This window comes from Aricia agestis, chromosome Z (assembly GCF_905147365.1).
Source record: "Aricia agestis chromosome Z, ilAriAges1.1, whole genome shotgun sequence".
In the NCBI taxonomy this organism is placed as follows: Eukaryota; Metazoa; Arthropoda; class Insecta; order Lepidoptera; family Lycaenidae; genus Aricia; species Aricia agestis.
The window spans coordinates 39794699-39810629 of NC_056428.1; the positions used below are offsets into that span (position 1 = coordinate 39794699).

Consider the following 15931-nt stretch of genomic DNA (forward strand, 5'->3'; position numbering starts at 1 on the left):
GGGGGCTGCGCCCCCCGAGCCCCCCATTCGGGGCGGTTGCACCCCCCGTACCCCCCTTCGGTATCCGTGGTAAGTAGGCCTTCTGTTCAGTCTTTATTAATTAATAAAATAAATAAATTAATAATGAAATGAAATAAAATACTGAAATGTTTTCTCTGCTGATCGAATGTATAATCTTGCCGACCAAGTAATAATTATTCTGCCGAGTGAATGTTTATTTTGTAGATACATAATAAAACTCGCTGCCAGTTAGGTGTTTAAATTGCTGACCATTGTCATGATTATTTACAGAATACGTGATTTTAATTATTGCTAACAAAATCTTTGTATGCTGACAAAATGATTTATTAGCTGTTATTTCTTGCAAACCAAATTTTTAAATGGCATACGCAATTAATTACTTCTCATTATATATTAATCTGTGACACGGGCAGCGCCACGAGTGTTAAGAAACGAATTACGAAACTGAAACTGTCAAAAAGGCGACTAGTCTCTAGCCAATGACATAAGAAACACTTCTTATGTCATTGTCTGTAGTCTTATTACATTACGGCTAGCCGTATTGAATGACGTATAGCGCCGAATGCATTCCGGCGGTTTTTTATTCAGCCGCATTCAATCCGGCTAAACGTCGACACGCCGCATTACAAAACGGCTAGCCGTAATGTAATACGGCTAAATAAACAATCCGCCTGCGACATATATATGACGAAGAGACGAGCTCAGAGTCATAAACAAACCTTGTATTTGTGAGGTATAAGAGGCTTCTATAAACAAGCTTCTGCATCCTGTTTCATAGAGCTATGTAGACTGTATAGTGTAAGTATAGACTTTGATAAATTTCTTTGAAAGGAAACTTCAAGACTTCAAGCTATTGTTATTCTCATAAAATTATGTAATTTGTACGTTTAATGGTTACTCTAAATCTCAAATATAGGTACATAATCTATACTTAATATTATAAAGCGGAAGAGTTTGTTAGTTTGTTTGTTTGTTTGAACGCGCTAATCTCAAGAACTACTGGTCCGATTTGAAAAATTCTTTCAGTGTTAGATAGCCCATTTATCGAGGAAGGCTATAGGCTATATTTTATCACGCTAATACTAACAGGAGCGATGAAATAGAGGAAAGTGTGCAAAAAACGGAAGGAAATTATTTGAAAGAGCTTATTTAAACGTGATAATCTCAGGAACTACTGGTCCGATTTAGAAAATTATTTCAGTGTTAGATAGCCTATTTATCGAAGAAGGCTATAGGCTATATTTTATCACGCTAATACTAACAGGAGCGAAGAAATAGAGGAAAGTGTGCAAAAAACGGGAGGAAATTATTTGAAAGGGCTTATTTAAACGTGCTAATCTCAGGAACTACTAGTCCGATTTGGAAAATTCTTTCAGTATTAGATAACCTATTTATCGAAGAAGGCTATAGGTTATATTTTATTGCGGTAAGACTAATAGGAGCTAAGAAATAGAGAAAAGTATGGAAAAAAGTGGAGAAATTATTTGAAATGGCTTATTTGAATGCGCTAATCTCAGGAACTACTGGTCCGATTTGAAAAATTCTTTCAATGTTAGAAAGCCCATTAACGAAGAAAGGCTATAGGCTATATTTTAGCACGCTAAGACTAATGAGAACGAAGAAATATAGAAAAATGTGGAAAAAATGGGGGAAATTATTTGAAAAGGCTTATTTGAACTCGCTAATTCAGGAAGTACTGGTCTGATTTAAAAATCATTTCAATGTTAGATAGCCCATTTATCAAAGAATCCTATAGGCTATGTTTTATCACGCTGAGACTAATAGGAGCGACGAAATAGAGGAAAATGTGTAAAAAAAACGGGAGAAATTATTTGAAAGGGCTTATCTCACTTACTACTGGAGCAATTTTTCTGTTATTTGGCACAGATAAGAAGTAGACCACGTGAAGGATCATAGGCTATTTTTTGTGAACTAATTTGTCTGTGAAATATCTAATTTAGGCGGGCGAAACTGCGCGGAACGTTAGGTATATTTCGCGTGGTCACGACATAACGCGTAAATGGCTGGACCAATTTTGCTGCGTATAAAGATACTTTGAGTCCCGAAAAAGAACAAAGGATACATTTTGTATCGGAAAAATGTACGGTTACTGCACAATATACTTTTATGATTTACGCATAAACTATTCAATATATTTTGATGGAATTTGGTATGGAGATACTTTGAGTCTCGGGAAAGGACAAGGAATACTAATTTTGTCCCGGAAAATGTACGGTTCCCACACAGTAAACTTTTATGATTATCGCTTAAACTATTCAATCTATTTTGATGAAATTTGGTATGGCAATACTTTCAGTCTCGGGAAAGGACGAGATACTAATTTGAATCTGGGACAAGGATTGTTTTTTGTCCCGTGTTGATTTGCGCGTAAACGACTCAATCGATGTACGGGAACAACTATAAACTAAAGTCTACGCGGACGAAGTCGAGGGCAACAGCTAGTATTTAAATAATAGTCTTCATTACTTTTGACGGTACCGGTCCCAAAAATTTCGAATATTCTGACAATGATTGAACTCACGATTAAATTAGCTGCTAGCTTGCTACCGACTTCAAAATATTGAAGAAGAATAATTTGTTCAGAAATAGTTGAGAGACGAATAATTCTGAAAATAGGCACCCACCAATTATACCAAAATGATATAATCTATTACTTACTTATCTGAATAAAAAAAAGTCATTGTCCTAATGAAGATCGGTTATTGTTATCGCCTATCAGTTACAGACTACAGTTAACCCATAATAATTATACGTAACAGATAACAATACTTAAATAATACGTCTCTGATAATAATACGTAACAGATAGACCGTAAGTATACAATTAACTCAGTTAGTAACTAATCCGTTTCAGTACTCCATGATTTAGTAAATGATTACGAGAATTATAACAAAAGGTGATTCCGGATGAACTGGAAATGTTTATTTGTTATAGTAAACACAAAACATCGTCGCTATACGCGCCCCGCGCTGCGCTCCGCGTCGTCGGATGACGGATGCGGGATGACGGATCGTCCGAGTTCCGTTTAGTTGCTAACTTTAGTTCGCGCGGTGCGGTCGTTCGAATTTTGAATTTCAACAATATGCGATACAACAAGTTAATCGGCACCGATATCAAAATCTCCCACATCAGCTTAGGAGGAGCATCCTTCAGCAATATCTATGGGTGAGTTCGAAATTTAAAATCGCGAAGCGTATTTTTTTCGAAATACCGTTTCTGCGCGTGAGCTATTAAAATAATCCGTATTTATTTCCTCGCGATTTATTAATGTATTGTATTGTTTTGCCTGTACATTTTACCTCATTGCAACTGATAAAATAATATAATCTAATTGTTTATCAAGTATTTATCACAATATGCATTGTTTTTCACTTCGCTTGAGTGTGAAAAAAGTACGGTAGGTATGTACTTAACAACATTTAACAATATTTTAACATCATCCGCGCATACAACAGCAACACTATAAATAAAATGTTATATTTTGAGTTTGGACTGTATTGTATATATTGGATAACCAGCTGCGGTAAACATTATGTAATATATTTATGAAATGTCAAATGCTGGCTTGATTTATTTAGAAAAATAAACTACTTAACTAGTACTATGTACTAATTAGCTCGGCTACCAAGATTGTGCTTTGGGAAGGGAAGTGTTTCCCCGCCTTTTCCAGGGCTCTTAAAGCAACAGGCTTCTATAATGTCAACTTTGTGTAAGAATTTTCTAATTACTTACTTATTAATTAAACCATTTGAAACGCGAGCGACTTGCAGAATGCAATAAAGGTGTTAAATCAGTCATTACTTTGATTACCTACGGTACTTATTACTTACTAGCTGTCCCAGTGAACTTCGTGTCACTTTAAAACCTTCCCTGGACTTGTACGAATATTTTAAGACTAAAATTAGCCCAATCCGTTCAGCCGTTCTCGAGTTTTGCGCTTAGCAACACATATATATTTTAGATTGTTACCACTGACATAGTATGTACAACGTACGTAGTACATACTACCTCAGTGATTATTACTTTTAAAATGTGTAGCAATATACCTACATACCTATGTGTCCTTTGTTGTTACTTACTGACATATTTTAATTTTTAATGCTAAAAGTTGCTTAAAAGTAGTTAAATTAAGTAGATATTTATGATTAGGTAAGTATATAAATAAATGAATATGGTCTTGATAATAATTATTATCATTAAGTATAACCTTTTATTTACTTACTTAATATAAAAAAAATATTTACGCAGTATTTAAATTTTTAAGTTTGCTTGTCTTTTTGTCTAAAACATTGGATTAATATGACAAATTAAAACGGCGAACCACTTTATAGTTATTCGCTGCGTTAATATTTTTATCAAGAGGTTTATTTAGACTTTGGAACAATCACAATTCACATCTCAGGGGTCATCCATAAAGTACTCACGTAAAGGGGGTCGGCATACTTGTGACAAGGAGTGGGGGACCTAAGTTTAGTGACATCACATTTCAAACTAAGTAGATTGAATCTCGGAAATATTGTTGTAATTTTTAGAGTTCTGTACCCAAAGGGTAAAAACGAGAGCCTGTTATTAAGACTTCGATGTCTGCCCGTCTGTCTGTCTGTCTGTCTCCAACTCTCCAGGCACCGCTGAGGCTAGACTTCTGAAATGTTTCACAGATTGTGTATTTCTGATACCGCTATAACAACAAAATATTATACAAAATATTATAAAACAAACGCGACTTTTTTGTTAGGTATTGTTTGCTTGATTTAATGGCAAGTGGCAACAGGTAGGCACTTGAAATGTTTACAAAATATTAAGTTGTATAAATTAAATACATAATATTATTATTTCAATAATTATTCATCATGAAATTAAAATAAACTAAGTAAATAATAATAATTAAGGGTAAATCCCATACAAAAAACACAAGTTTTTTGGCTATTTTTTTACTTATAATGGTACGGAACCCCTAGTGTGCAAGTCTAACTCGCACTTGGCCGATTTTTATTTTTACATGTCAAATCGCTTTGTGAAGACCACATTTTAAAAATGCACCCAAAAGTAACATTGGGTCTAAAAGTCATTAAATTCGTGGCGTACTATATCGATGGTCCCTGAGTCTGCCGGTAGGAACAACACAGGTACTATGTCAGCTCCAATTTGCGGCTATTGATTGACAGCGGAATGTCCTTGCTCTGCGAATGTCACCATTTTTTCGACGTGATACGTGCGAATGCGACAGCCTTGATAACCGGGTTCTCAATGTTTTTCTTCAAACGGTCACTCGGTCACATCAAACGGTCACTCGACAGACATATTTTTGATGATTAAACTTCAATTTAATAAAGAGTGTTAATTTTTAATAACAGTTATACGTGTAATTAATGGTCGTCTTTGAGTGTAGCAGCAAAAGAGTTTAGAAATGTGTCTAAAATAGTTATTTACTACTTACACATTTAGGAGTTAGGACCAATAAAAAACAAATATATTGTCTATTGAAAAATATTACCTACTAGTATGTTTAAATCAAATTATTAAAGACTTCGACGGCTGAATTTCAAAAGATTTAAAATTTTAAATATTAATTGAAAACCAGTTAGTCCAGTTACAAATTTAAGAGCTCACCTGACTCTAAAAATCAAACATCGTCCTTCTCTCTTCACACTCACGCCCGTCTTTCATATGCCAGGTGAAAAAGGACGGCGCGGAATCATCGCCGAGTTAGTTTTACTTGAATAAAAGACGAACTATAATGATTATGAAAAAAGTGTTTTGAGCAAATTTAGGTTTTATCAATACCTTTTTTGCAATCCAAGCAAAAATGTGTCTAAAACAAGGTTTTTTGTAAAAAAGAAACTATCGAGCATTTTTTGAGTAATCGTGTTTTCGTCTTGAGCATTTAATCTTTATGAACTGAAGTTACTTGTGTCAAAAAATCAGTTTTCTAGACCTTACAGATTTTGAGATCTACGTTAAAGTATGTAGTCAAGTTAGGGTCATATGGGCTCTTAAAGAACGATATTTTTTAACCTTGAAAATTATGGTTGCGGCCAGCGACAGGTTGAGTACCACTGGCCTAACGCCGCCTAGTATAATGCAGTTTGGAAATCCCTTACTTTTATTAGATAGCTACCTAGCTACCCGGTGAACTTTGTATCACTTCCCTCCTACCATAAGTTAGTTGACTTCCACGAATATTTGAAAATTAGTCAAATCGGTTCAGCCATTCTCGAGTTTTAGCGAGACTAACAAAATTGAAAATTTATTTTTATAGACAATATAAAAACATTACCTAACTACTGCTTTTAGCGTCTAAGGGTGGGTTACATTACAGGCGTTCTTATAGTTACAGTTATGGTCCAAGTTATGGTTATAGTTAAGGCTAACTTTAACTTTAACCTTAACTTTGACCACAGAATTTGACAGATAACAGCTGGTCCGACAAGGCTTTAAATGAACGTGGGCGGGGGCGCTGCTGGTAAAGGAGAACTATCAAAAATTACGATTTTTATGCTTCCGTAGCCAGATGGCAAAAAGTTCCGCTTTTCCCTTATAAATTCGTCATGTCTGTCTGTCTGTCTGTCCGTCTGTATGTCACAGCCACTTTTCTCCGAAACTATAAGAGCTATACTATTGAAACTTGGTAAATAGATGTAGTCTGTAAACCGCATTAAGATTTGATACAAAAATGGAAAAAATATTAAAATTTTAGGGGCCCCATAGATACATTGGTCCCCATAGAAAAAAAAATCCACCTAAGCTATGCGTGTGGGGTATCTATGGATATTGGATAGGTCTTTAAAAATCATATTGAGGTTTTTAATATCATTTTTTTCTAACAGTTTGCGAGAGAGACTCTTCCAAAGTGGTAAAAAGGGTTCCCCTTTATGGGCAAGTCCAATTCGCACTTGGCCGCTTTTTGTATTGTGACAGTGTTAGTTCCTTTTTTCGCCACGTTCATTTAAAGCCTTGTCGAGCTCAAGGAAATCGTTAAATATGGCGTCCATTATTGACTTTAACCAAAGATTTGATATTTTGCATTGTAGTTAAAGTTATAGTTAAATAGTTAAAGTAAGTTGGTGCCATCCACCCTAAGGGTGAGTTGCACCAGATAAACCAACCATAAACCAACCAACCATTGTTAAACTTGTTATAGTTAAGGTTATCGTCAAATAATATGGCGTCCATTATTGACTTTAACTAGAGATTTGATAGTTCATTTGATATCTTGTTATCTAAGTTAAAGTTATACTAGCTATTTGACCGAGCTTTGCTAGGTATTCGATGAAAATGACATTTTATAAAAATGATTCCTAGGTAGATCGATTTATCGTCCCCAAAACCCCATATATACTAAATTTCATGAATATATATATATATATATATATATATATATATATATATATATATATATATATATAAAAGCAATTCTTGTATATTATATAGTATATTTACAATAATTGCTCTCGTGTAAGTTGGTGCAACCCACCCTTACCAATATAAAAAATCAGCCAAGTGCGAGTTGGACTTGCACACGAAAGATCCGTAGGTACCACAAATCACAATAGAGCAAAAACCATAAAGTTAACATACCTAGCAGGTAAATTAATTACTTTATGGCAAAAACAGGCTGAAAATTGTGTTTTTACTTTTTTGTATGTGTTAACCTTAATTATGTAATTTATTGAAATTTTATAATAAATTATTAAATTATAAGTACAAATAAAACTGAGTATTTCGTGAATATTTCAAGTGCCGATATATTGCCGTTATTGATAACGAGCAAAAAATGCAAAAAAAATACGTTTGTTGTATGGGAGCCTACCCGTCAAGTGACTTTTCCAAAGTGCCAGAAAGGGACGGAATATCTTTATATTTTCACTAAGTATATAGTTAAATGATGTTTTAGTAAGAGGGTTAAAATACGACGTCGATGTATTCTAAGTAATGAGAAGTTCAATAATGTAATTTATAATACATAATATCTATATTCCTTCTATTTCCTTCTTCCTACTAATATTATAAAGGCGAAAGTTTGTTTGGATGTATAGATGTATGGATGTGTGGATGTGTGGATGTATGGATGTTTGTTACTCTTTCACGCAAAAACTACTGAACGGATTTTAATGAAACTTTACAATAATATAGCTTATAATACATCAGAATAACACATAGGCTGGTTTTATAGTTAAGGCTGGTTTTATAGTTAAGCGTTTCGGCAGCGCCGTTGGATCGCCGCGCGTTCGAAGATGTATGGGGGTAGTAGTTGCGTTTCTAAGTCGCGCGCTTGAGCAGCGCCGTTCGTCCATACGTTTGTTACAGCTTTGAACGCGCGCGCTCCAACGGCGCTGCGAAACGCATAACTATAAAACCAGCCTAAGCGTTTCGGCAGCGCCGTTGGAGCGCCGCGCGTTCGAAGATGTATGGGGGTAGTAGTTGCGTTTCTAAGTCGCGCGCTTGAGCAGCGCCGTTCGCCCGTATGTTCGTTACATATCCGAGCGCGCGCGCTCCGACGGCGCTGCCGAAACGCGTGACTGTAAAACCAGCCATAGGCTACAATTTTAACCGACTTTCAAAATGGGGGAGGTGTTATGTTCGTTTTCTTATGTTCAACGATTACTCCGCCGTTTGTTAACCGATTTTCAAAAATTTTCTTTTGGTATATAGGGTGATCTGATGAAGGATCCATAAGTAATCGAGGGAACTCCTCAAAATTTATGGGGAACATGTGGTGACTTCGGTTTCGTGAGAATTATTCTAAGCATATGCTACAAACAAGTAAGATTTTGCACCGAGGTATACCTGGTATACCATGGTTCGGTTGGTGCTGAGAGAACTCCTGATTCTTTATAGATACAAGTTTGGGAGTTTCGGCGTTATTTTAGGAACGGAAAGCATATGCTACTATGCAAATTACATTCATCATCATCATCATCACTACCATAATATTATACCATGCATCGTCCCATGATTATGAGCCTTTTCATAGTCTTTTAGATCGAGGCTCGAGTTTGTCAAGCGATAATTTAAAAAAATCTATACTTAATATTATAAACCTAAAGAGTATGTTTGCTTGAATGCGCTAATCTCAGGAACTACAGGTCCGATTTAAAAACTTATTTCAGTGTTAGATATCTCATTAGTCATTTATCGAGTAAGGTTATAAGGCTATATTATATTATCACGCTAAGACTAATACCTCAGGAAAATGTGGTAAAAACGGGGAAAATATTAGATAGGGTTTATCTCACGAACTACTGGAGCAATATTTGGCACAGATATGGAGTAGACCACGTGAAAGGAGTATTTATTCGAAAGCTATTTTTATTCGAAATGTACGGTTTCTGTGAAATTCCTAATTTACGCGGGCGAAGCCGCGCGGGACATCTAGTAAGTATATAAAACTCAAAGGTGACTGACTGACATGGTGATCTATCAACGCACAGCCCAAACCACTGGACCGATCGGGCTGAAATTTGGCATGCAGGTAGATGTTATGACGTAGGCATCCGCTAAGAAAGGATTTTGATAAATTCCAACCCCAAGGGGTTCAAATAGGGGATGAAAGTTTGTATATAATAATACTTCTTAACGCGAGCGAAGCCGCGGGCAAAAGCTCGTCTACCTATAAAACACAATATGGTCTGTGATATGGCTATCTTAAAACTAAATATACTAAATGTAAATAAATACGAATAATTCTAGTAGATATTAGAATTCCACCGAAATTAATATGCACTGACGCAAGAAGTAGAATCGAAATAATCCAATATCGAGTTTATCTGTGTTCACTCATCAATGTGATTCGCAATTCCCAACTAAACAATGCCGATTAAACAACCAACTAATAATTATTTCTTACTAGATAACGCCCGCAACTCCGTTGTTTATTGCGCCGGAAACGTACATTTTCCGGGATAAAAAGAAACCTATGTCCTTTCGCGGGACTCAAAGTATCTCCAAACCAAATTTCATTGAAATCGGTTCAGCGGTTTGGGCGTGAAGATGTAGCAGACAGACATACTTTCGCATTTATAATAATATTACTATTTACTAGCGGTTGCCCGCGACTTTGTCCGCGTGGACTTTAGTTTATAGTTGTTCCCATACATCTATTGAATATTGTATAAAAGTTTATTGTGCGGGAACCGTATATTTTTCGGGACAAAAAGTATCCCTTGTCCTTTCCCGAGACTCAAAGTATCTCCGTACCAAATTTCATCAAAATAGATTGAATCTTTTACGAGCAAATCATAAAAGTATATTGTGCTGTAACCGTACATTTTTTCGGGACAAAATCTATTCTATGTTCTTTTTCGGGACTCAAAGTATCTCTATACCACCGTCTTCTTAGCCGTGATAGTTTTTTCCTACTCACGTGAATTTTTTTACATTTCCAGAAGCAACCGTTTTGCTGGTAGAAGGGGGATGGACTACAGTCCAGTGTCCCTCCTTCTATCATTTAAAACTTCATATTTCATAAATGGATCCCTAAAACGGAAAATGATCTTGAAATACTCGTAACATTTTTAAGAAACCTATCCACCGACACCCCATACGAGGGGGTGGATGTGAAAAAAAACGCCATCCCCGCTTGGTGTGTAGGGGGAGTACTGTAAATGAAGTTTAAAGTTTTTATACAATTTTGTGTATGTCATAATATTATGTGTTAGTAGCGCCATCTGCTCCGAGGGCACAAGGAACAACATTCTCCACTTCAATTAAATCAGCCAACAAGCATTCCTAGACTCGTCATAATAATCGAAATAATCAAATTGGCATTGAGACAAAATTCCTGTAAAATTAGAAGTTAACTTCTTAAATTGGAACTGAAAAATTTAAGACATTTACTAGTTACTCATACCAATTATTATTTAATTAATTTTCATCTAGGGATTACAATCTATACATCTATATCTATACATCTATACATCTATATATCTATACATCTATACATCTATACATACATACATATAAATAAAATTGGAGTGTCTGTTTGTAATATTGAAAGAACCGTTTTTTACTAAATGCATATGAATGTATATAGGGTACAGACACCAAAACAACATTTTTTACAATTTTTTCTGTATGTCTGTCTGTCTGGCTGTTTGTTCCGGATAATCTCTGAAATAGCTGGAGCAATTTTGACGGGACTTTTTTAGGCACATAGCTGATGTAATAAGGAATAATTTAGGCTACTTTTTAACCGACTTCCGAAAAGGAGACGGATATATTATTTCATTTTTTTTTATAAAAATAGGGGATTTTTTTTCTCTTTTTTATTATCTTTGTTATCACATTTTGCTGACGCGGACGAAGTCGCGGGCAACAGCTAGTTTACAATATATATATGTACGGACGGACAAAGCGACTACCAATATTCCTAGTAAGTTTACATATTATTATCTAAAAAGAAAGCATTCATGGTTCTCTTAAAACAGGTTTTTATGGCCTCTACCAAGTACACAACGGATCGTGTAGGTACTCAAACTTCAAAGCACAATCTTCAAAAGAAATATTTTTTATACAAATTCTTAAAATCTATTTTTGTTCACAATTGAAAATCTTGTATTGTACAAGATTGAATGTCATAGGTAGGTACTACAAGACGTGCAATTATCGTCGAGAGATTGTTTCCCAAATTCCTAAAATCCATATAAATATTATAGCGTTTGATAGCTTATTGGAGAATGGAGACCACAAGCTTGTGCTCTATTCTATTTTAAATTCGCTCAACTTAAGCCGCACATCGCAAATCGACCATCTAAATCACAAGAAATTGCTATCGTTTTGCCATGGCTGTCGATCTAAAGTTGTGCGGCTTTATTCACCCGCGTAAACTCCCCTTAAGTCTAACTGCAGTTCATTTAACATTATATCTTATATCTTTAAACGAGCAGTTCTTGTATATATAATTATATCCTACTTCCTACTAATATTATAAATGTATGGATGTTTGTTACTCTTTCACGCAAAAACTACTGAACGGATTTTAATGAAACTTTACAATAATATAGCTTATACATCAGAATAACACAAAGGCTACAATTTTAACCGACTTTCAAAATGGGGGAGGTGTTATGTTCGTTTTCTTATATTCGACGATTACTCCGCCGTTTGTTAACCGATTTTCAAAATTTTTCTTTTGGTATATAGGGTATCATCCCAATTTGTTATTATATTCACAAAAGTGGTGATCTGATGAAGGATCCATAAGTAATCGAGGGAACTCCTCAAAATTTATAGGGAAACATGTGGTGACTTCGGTTTCGTGAGAAGTATTCTAAGCATATGCTACCAACAAGTAAGATTTTGCACCGAGGCATACCTGGTATACCGTGGGTCGGAAGGTGCTGAGAGAACTCCTGATTCTTTATAGATACAAGTTTGGGAGTTTTGGCGTTGTTTTAAGAACGGAAAGCATATGCTACTAATTACATTCATCATCATCATCATCATCATCACTACCATAATATTATACCATTTCATAGTCTTTTAGATCGAGACTCGAGTTTGTCAAGCGATAATTAAAAAAATCTATACCTACCTAATATTATAAACCTGAAGAGTATGTTTTTAAATCATTTATCGAGTGACTATAGATGTTAGATAGATCATTTATCGAGTGACTATAGGCTATATTAATATATTATCACGCTAAGACTAATACGACCGAATAAACTCAGGATAATGTGGGAAAAACGCGGGAAATATTAGAAATTACGAACTACTGGAGCAATTTTATGGCAATATTTGGCACAGATATAGAATAGACCAAGTGAAGGGACTAGGGACATAAGCTATTTTTGATGGGAAAATGTACGGTTTCTGTAAAATTCCGAATTTACGCGGGCGAAGCCGCGCGGGACATCTAGTACTTATAATATATATAATTGGAATCTCGGAATCGGCTCCAACGATTTTCAATAAATTTAGTATATAGGGAGTTTCGGGGGCGATAAATCGATCTAGCTAGGAATAATTTTTAGAAAATGTCGTTTTATTCGTGTTTTATCGAATACCAAATAGCTATTAGCTAGTATTATTATACGAGTCGCAACATGCTAATAGCGACAATTTTATTTTCCCATACAAACTGCTGTTTACCTGTCAAATATACAGGTTGTTAGGTTACACCACGACAGCACCGTTATCCTTAAAACCGTAAAAATATGCCGTCTTCATACCCATACAAATTGCCCGGATCGGCAATTTGTATGAAGAGAATTTTTTGAGTTCCCAGCATTGTTCTCATAGAAAAATATAAAATATAACCTCCTCCTTTTTGGAAGTCGGTTAAAAAGTTGACAATTTTGACTTTCATCCTATCCATGGGCGTACCGTACCTAACCTACCTGTTGCCATTATTGATAAAAGGCCAAAAAAATCACGTTTGCTGTATGGGAGCCCCCTTTAAATATTAATTCTATTTTATTTTTAGTATTTGTTATCATAGCGGCAATAGATATATACACAATCTGTGAAAATTTCAGAACTCTAGCTATAACGGTTCTTGAGCTACAGCCTGGAGACAGACAGACATCGAAGTCTCATGAATAGGGTCCCGTGGTCTCCCTTTGGGTACGATATTTTGAGTCTCGGGAAAGGACAACCTGGGATACTTTATGTCCCAGAAAATGTACGGTTCCCGCACGATAAACATTTATGATTTTCGCCACCAAAACTATTTAATCTATTTTAATGAAATTTGGCATGGAGATACATACTAATTTTAATCTATTTTTTCTTAATTATGTATACCAATTCTAATTAAATATAATCATCGTTAGCGCACGCGCGTTTTTGTTTTTTAGAAAATGTAGGAATTTCCTAAAAAACAAAAACAAAATGGTAAATAATCCAAGCACCTTTATTAGTATACGTCTACGGTACTGTTTCCTGCTAATAATTTCTGTATTTTCCAAGCTTTTCAAACTCTTGGAACTGCTAACAATTTATAGTCGAAGGTAAAGCTTATTAAAATAGAACTCGTCCATAAAAAACATAAGTATTAATTCAATTACCAAGCGATAGTAGTATTTGAAAAATATAAAACCGACTTCAAAATTATACATTCATTAAGAATTAATTCAGAATGCATTAATACAGTCATTAAGAATTAAAATTCCCTATCGCAAAAACTACTGAACTGATTTTAATGAAACTTGCAGTATCCACTAAGTTGAACAATACCCTAGTACTTACCTACAACAAAAAATCACTTAAATCAGACTTGTAGTTCCGAAGATATGCGAACACAAACATAAAATATGTACATACATACAATAAATTATAATACATATTGTAAATTGTAACATAAACTTTTGAAATTTGCACATAATTATTTTGTTCAGACGCCAAAAGAAATTTTTCCAGAACTGCCCGTTCTGGAAAAATTATATACATACCTACGGGTCGAATTGATAACCTCCTTTTTTTAAGTCGGTTTTAAAAGTCTCAACGGATAGAGAATATTTGTATCTGTCTGCCGGCAACCTTTCTTCAGAGAAGCTCTCTTCTCGCTTCAGCCATTGAACTGATTTGGTTAAGATGTTAGGTTATAGGATAACGTCGTGTTTTGGAAAAGGGAGGAAGGATAATTTTTATCACTAACAAAATGGGGATTTATAAACAAATGGGTACGAAGATTTTGGCCGACCTCCTTTAGCTAAATGTGTTTTTTCGCGTTCACGAATATTTTTTTCAAAAATGGATAGCTAACATCAATACAAACAAAAAATAATCTTAGACAAAACCACGTAAAGAGTCACATTTCGAAGATATGAGCTGCTAAAGTTTTACCAATTTAAGGGTTACCATATACAAATTTCAAAAGTCCTGAAAAAATTCCTGATTTTCGGTCAAAATTCCTGACACAAGCTATTTATTTCTTGATTTTTAAATTTTTAATATGTCAATGTTGGTTGATTTGTGTTTATATCGTAAAAAGATATTTACGATTATTTATAAGTTACAATTTATGAAACTCTAAAGTACTTGTGCCTCAACCTTTTTGTTTAATTGTGATTAAAAATAAAAGTTTAGTGTATAAAATTTTACTTTTTCAAAAAGCAGAATATTCCTGACATTTCCCTTTTCCGGCCGCATTCCTGACATATATCTAAAATTCCTGACATGTCAGGAAAATTCCTGACGTCTGGTCACCCTACTCTGAAGCCTTTCACTTCCTGGTCGTGCTTGTGTGCTAATTGACAAACAGAGAAATTGCAACGGGGCTCCCACACATAACTGCGAACTCTGACAAAATTCATAATGAAAATGACATTACGATGCGATGCGAATTCGCAGTTTTGTGTGCGAACTGGGGACCCTTATACACAGGGGCGGATCTACTATAAGACTTTTTGGGCTGCAGCCCAGGGCCCCGCGAATACAGAGGGCCCCCAACCGAACTGAAACCAATAGACGATATTGTCAATAATAAAAATTATCTAGAATTAAAAAAAAACCGATCATAAGGTTGGCGCGTTATCCAAATGCCGTAGACGAACATTAAGTGAATGAGTGCATTCAGTTAAAATCTTACTTACTGCAGTCTTACATCTCTTGCAGTGAAAATTTTTGGCTAATTTATAAAAAGAAACTTGTTGATGTTTTCCCAAACTGCTATACCATCTTAAAGATTTTTTAACGATGCCGATCACTAGCTGTGAAGCAAAGCCATAGAGAAATATAATACACGGGGAGCAGAGCGTCCTTTCTCCAGGATGTCGTATATAGAAAACAAATACAGGACAACAATGTCATCATTAATTATATTTATCAGTCCTTACGATAAATTTCGATTTAACAAAGGACCTATAGTTCGACGACCAAATAAAAGAATTTGCAGTTTGTTTGTTAGTTTGAATGCGCTAATCTCAGGAACTACTGGTCCGATTTG

The 15931-nt window shown here is 35.0% G+C and overlaps 1 protein-coding gene across 1 annotated transcript in view; it reads left to right on the plus strand.

Moving 5' to 3' along the window:
- The first annotated feature begins 3052 nt into the window (after positions 1-3052).
- Positions 3053-15931, plus strand: part of LOC121739035 (L-galactose dehydrogenase-like) — a 70602-nt gene continuing 57723 nt past the window's right edge. Inside the window, exon 1 of the mRNA XM_042131350.1 lies at positions 3053-3207. Coding sequence (XP_041987284.1) covers positions 3125-3207 — 83 coding nt within the window. The 5' untranslated portion in view covers positions 3053-3124. The remainder of the gene's footprint in view (positions 3208-15931) is intronic.